The following is a 4200-nucleotide window of genomic DNA, read 5'->3' on the forward strand; positions in this document are numbered from 1 at the left end:
TGGCTTGAGTGGTTGCTACTAAGAAAAATAGTTATGGGAGATTGAGGATAATTAATAATATGTCAGTAATAGAAATAGCACAGGAAACCACATTTTATGACTGCTCATCTTCATGTATGTCTGTGCGTCACGTGCATGTCTGATGCCCTCACAGGTCAGAAGGGGGTCAGGTTCCCTTGGACTGGAGCTGCTGTGTGAATGCTGAGGATCTGGTCTACGTCCTGGAACAGCCAGTGCTCTCTCCAGACCCCAAAACAGATTTTTCAAATTAATACCGATTTTAATCAATGAGACTCTTTCATACCAAACTTATAGACCATTTGGTAGATTAATTGTGCATCTTTTCTTTTTCCTACCAAAACATAACTCTCTAAGTTCCTCTTTATCATGCTTCCCTTAATCTATATAGTCTATATGTATATATGTGTGTATAATATATAATAATTATACTATACATTGCATGGACAGTTTTTTTATATTTTTTTTATTGAGCTCTACATTTTCTCTGCTCCCCTCCCTGCTTCTTCCCTCCCTCTTCAATCCTCTCCCAAGGTCCCCAAGCTCCCAGTTTACTCAGGAGATCTTGTCTTTTTTCTACTTTCTACTTCTCATGTAGATTAGATCTATGTAAGTCTCTCTTAGTGTCCCCGTGTACAGTTTTATATATTGCTGTGTGTAGTATAATATATACTATAGTTTATGATACATATATTATTATAGTAATTTTCAAATATAATGTTTAGATTTGATCGTGTACATTCAGTTTAACCTATCAACACTTCGGGCTGGTGGTAAAAGTGCTTCCCGCTAAGCTAGCCTGATAACCTGTTCCATCCTCAGAGCACAGATCACAGTGGAAGGAGAAACCAACTCCATAACATTGTCCTCAGGCTATCCCCAAACTCCTAGGCCACAGTGATCCTCCCCCCGCTATCTCCTCAATAGCTGGACTGCAGACATATGTCTCCTTGCCAGGTGCAATTCTTAGTTCCACAATTCTTACCTCTTAGTCTGAAACTGGCAGCGATTCTAATGCTACATCATTCCTGAGACGTGCAGGAGTCTAGGCATTATTGTAATCATGTGTTAAATGTTCACTTTTCTGGGTTAAAAGGGTGTGTTCTACGTCAACTGTTAAGTTTGAATTTTAAGCCTTGAAATATCCAGAGACTCAGGTTGTAATGTATGTGCTTAATGTAGTTCATCCCATGTGGTGCTCGGGACAGTAGCAAAACAAAGTCTAAGGTAGCAGGTTCTAGCCTTATTGAGTATAACCAAATTAAAATATCTAGGGCAGGAATTTAAAATTAGGCCGAGGTAAGATTTTTTTTTAAATATTTACTTATTTATTTATTATGTATACAATATTCTTTCTGCGTTATGCCTGAAGGCCAGAAGAGGGCACCAGACCTCATTACAGATGGTTGTGAGCCACCATGTGGTTGCTGGGAATTGAACTCAGGACCTTTGGAAGAGCAGGCAATGCTCTTAACCTCTGAGCCATCTCTCCAGCCCAAGATTTTTTTTTTTTTTTGTAGAGATTTATTTGCGTGTGCTTTTTGTCTTCCTCCCCTTTGTTTTGAGATAAATTCTCACTCGGTAGTCCAAGCTGGCTTAAAAATTGCTGTATTCCAAGCTAGATGTCTTAGGCTGCCCTGCCCCTGTGTGATGATGCAGGACAACTGTTCATGTCCGTGTTGTTGTGCTGCATGTAAGATCACATCAGGAAGCTGCTGGCCCTCTACACTCAGGACATTTCTCTGTGCACTGTCTCACTCAGACCCCTTGCTAGCTAAGGAAAAGCATTTGTGAAATGGTTCCCTGCGATGAAAGTATGATGTTATGTGAAGGGGAGAAAAACTTGGTCAAATATTGATTTCACCCTCAATATCAGAATGCTTCAGCCAGTTAAGAACAGCATTTCCTTTCCCCCATTACCACCAGTCTGGCCAAATTTGACTGCTGAGCAATCATTTCTGAGCTAGGTTTCTGGGTTGAGTCCTGTCTTCCCCTGCCCTCCTCCTCCACTTTTTTTTTTTTTTTTTTTTTTTCCAAAACCAGGTTTCTCTATGTGGACCCAGAACTCTGTAGACCAGGCTGGACTTGAACTCACAGAGATCCACCTGCCTCTTCCTCCCAAGTTCTGGGATTTAAGGTGTGCGCCACCACTGCCTGACTTAACCCCCATCGTTTTACTGTCTTCTTTTGTTCCTTTCACACAGGGACACTATACAGAAACTGCATTCAACCGGGTTTTGCCAGGGCCTATTGCACCAGAGAACAGCAAGAAGCGTGTCCGTAGGACAAGACCAGACCTTTCTAAGATGATGGCCCTGATGCAGGGTGGAAGCGCTGGGTCCCTGTCTCTGCATAACACCTTTCAGCACAGCAGTGGTAACCTACAGTCTGTGTCGTCTCTCGGTCCCAGCAGCACCACTTCTGCAACTCTGCCGTTTATGCCGTTTGTGATGGGTGGTGCAGCAACGTCCCCTCATGTAGACTCCAGCACCATGCTTCATCACCACCACCACCATCCCCACCCCCACCCCCACCATCACCATCCAGGCTTGAGAACCACTGGCTACCCTTCTTCACCAGCTACCACCACCTCTGGTACTCCCTTGCGGTTACCAACACTGCAACATGAGGACGATGAGGAAGAGGAGGAAGAGGATGATGATTTATCTCAGGGCTATGAGAGCTCAGAAAGGGACTTCTCACTCATCGATGATCCTATGATGCCAGCCAACTCAGACTCCAGTGATGATGCTGATGACTGAAGCCCCAGCATTCTCATTGCTGGGTGGCTGCTGGATTCTCTTCCTCTGGCCCTTGGACTTGGAAATGTGGGAGGGGCAGGGAACAATATGGGGAAACCCAAGACTTCAGGAGGTGAAAAGGAAAAGAAAAAAAAAAAAACTTGTACCCGATTGCTCCCAATTTTGAGAGGATTGGGTGGGCAGGGAACTCCTAAAAAATAATAAATGACCACTTCCTCATTTCTGGGGAAGCAAAGGAGCCTAGAGCAGCTGGTGTGCTCGCCCCTCCTCAGACACCTCCATTAACCACAGACTGTAGCGCTGGCCCTAGCCTCTGGCAGAGCCTGTTCCTGGCCAAACTGTGGATACAGCTGGAGGGTCAGGAACTGTTACCTTCCTTCCCCTTGGCATTAATAAATTTAAGTTAATCCTTTTCCATTCTTTCCATGTTCTGTTTGCTCAAACACAATATAAGTACTAATTTTAAGCATGCTGAATAATTTAAACATCACCCTCCAACAGTTAAGTAGTTATACCACGAGTAGAAAAATCATTTGTATTCCTCTGAAGGTATATATATATATATATAAAATCGTGGATTGTCAGCTTGCTAAAGCTAGGGAAATGAGCCAAGGTAAGGAGGTAAATGTTTTGAGTTGGGCCCCATTGTTTATAGACAAGGATGAATTTCAAGAAGCACTTTTTTTTTTTTTTTTTTTTTTTGAGTAACTGAAACCATGCTTGGGGAAAGCCAGAGAATAGTGTTGCTTTTTATGCGGTAGAGCAAAAAGGTACAGGCTGACAGAAAGGGTACTTGTCATAACTTGGGTCTCCAGGGGACTGGCAAAACCTAGAGTTCGGAGCCCCTCAATCCATTTGTTTCCTTCCATTCTACCAGTCAATCTATTAAAGGAACCTGCCCGGTCGCACGCGGTCCCGCTCTTTCTGCTCCCCTCCCACCTCCGCCCGGCGCTTGGGTCACGTGACGGCGGCGGGGAGGCACTGCAGGCCCCGCGAGCCGGCTCCGCGCCGTGCGTCCCGTTGACTTGTCCACTTTGGCTGCTTTCTCTCTGTTCCCCTTCCGCCCCACAGAGCTTCGACGCTATCGGGACCCGGAAGCGGAAGGGGGTATCGTGCGGTCGGTACTTCCGGGTCACCGAGAGTGCGGGATTCCGGGCCGAGCGCGGGTGGTGGAGCTGGGACCTCGCGTGATTCTCGGAGCCCGACGGGAAGCGGCGTCCAGGGCTATGGCTGTGACTCTGGACAAAGACGCGTACTACCGGCGAGTTAAGAGACTGTACAGTAACTGGCGGGTAAGGAGCCCGACGTCCCCGGGAGCCCCACATCCCATAATAGCCCGCTTCCCGGCGCCCTTTTCTCCTCCGCCCGCCCGCCAGGCAGCGTCCCGCTCGCCGCGCCGCGCTGCGCCTGCGGGGTCGCA

General features: G+C 46.5%; 2 protein-coding genes across 2 annotated transcripts in view; both read left to right on the forward strand.

Annotated features, from left to right (window-relative positions):
• The window catches only part of Chd8 (chromodomain helicase DNA binding protein 8), a 59045-nt gene extending 55851 nt beyond the window's left edge, over positions 1-3194 (forward strand). Inside the window, exon 38 of the mRNA XM_026777933.1 lies at positions 2223-3194. Coding sequence (XP_026633734.1) covers positions 2223-2780 — 558 coding nt within the window. The 3' untranslated portion in view covers positions 2781-3194. The remainder of the gene's footprint in view (positions 1-2222) is intronic.
• Positions 3195-3905: 711 nt separating this feature from the next.
• Positions 3906-4200, forward strand: part of Supt16h (SPT16 homolog, facilitates chromatin remodeling subunit) — a 34544-nt gene continuing 34249 nt past the window's right edge. The window contains exon 1 of the mRNA XM_005370966.2: positions 3906-4072. Within this exon, the coding sequence (XP_005371023.1) occupies positions 4007-4072 (66 nt within the window). The 5' untranslated portion in view covers positions 3906-4006. The remainder of the gene's footprint in view (positions 4073-4200) is intronic.

This window comes from Microtus ochrogaster, unplaced genomic scaffold (assembly GCF_000317375.1).
Source record: "Microtus ochrogaster isolate Prairie Vole_2 unplaced genomic scaffold, MicOch1.0 UNK91, whole genome shotgun sequence".
NCBI classification, from domain to species: domain Eukaryota; kingdom Metazoa; phylum Chordata; class Mammalia; order Rodentia; family Cricetidae; genus Microtus; species Microtus ochrogaster.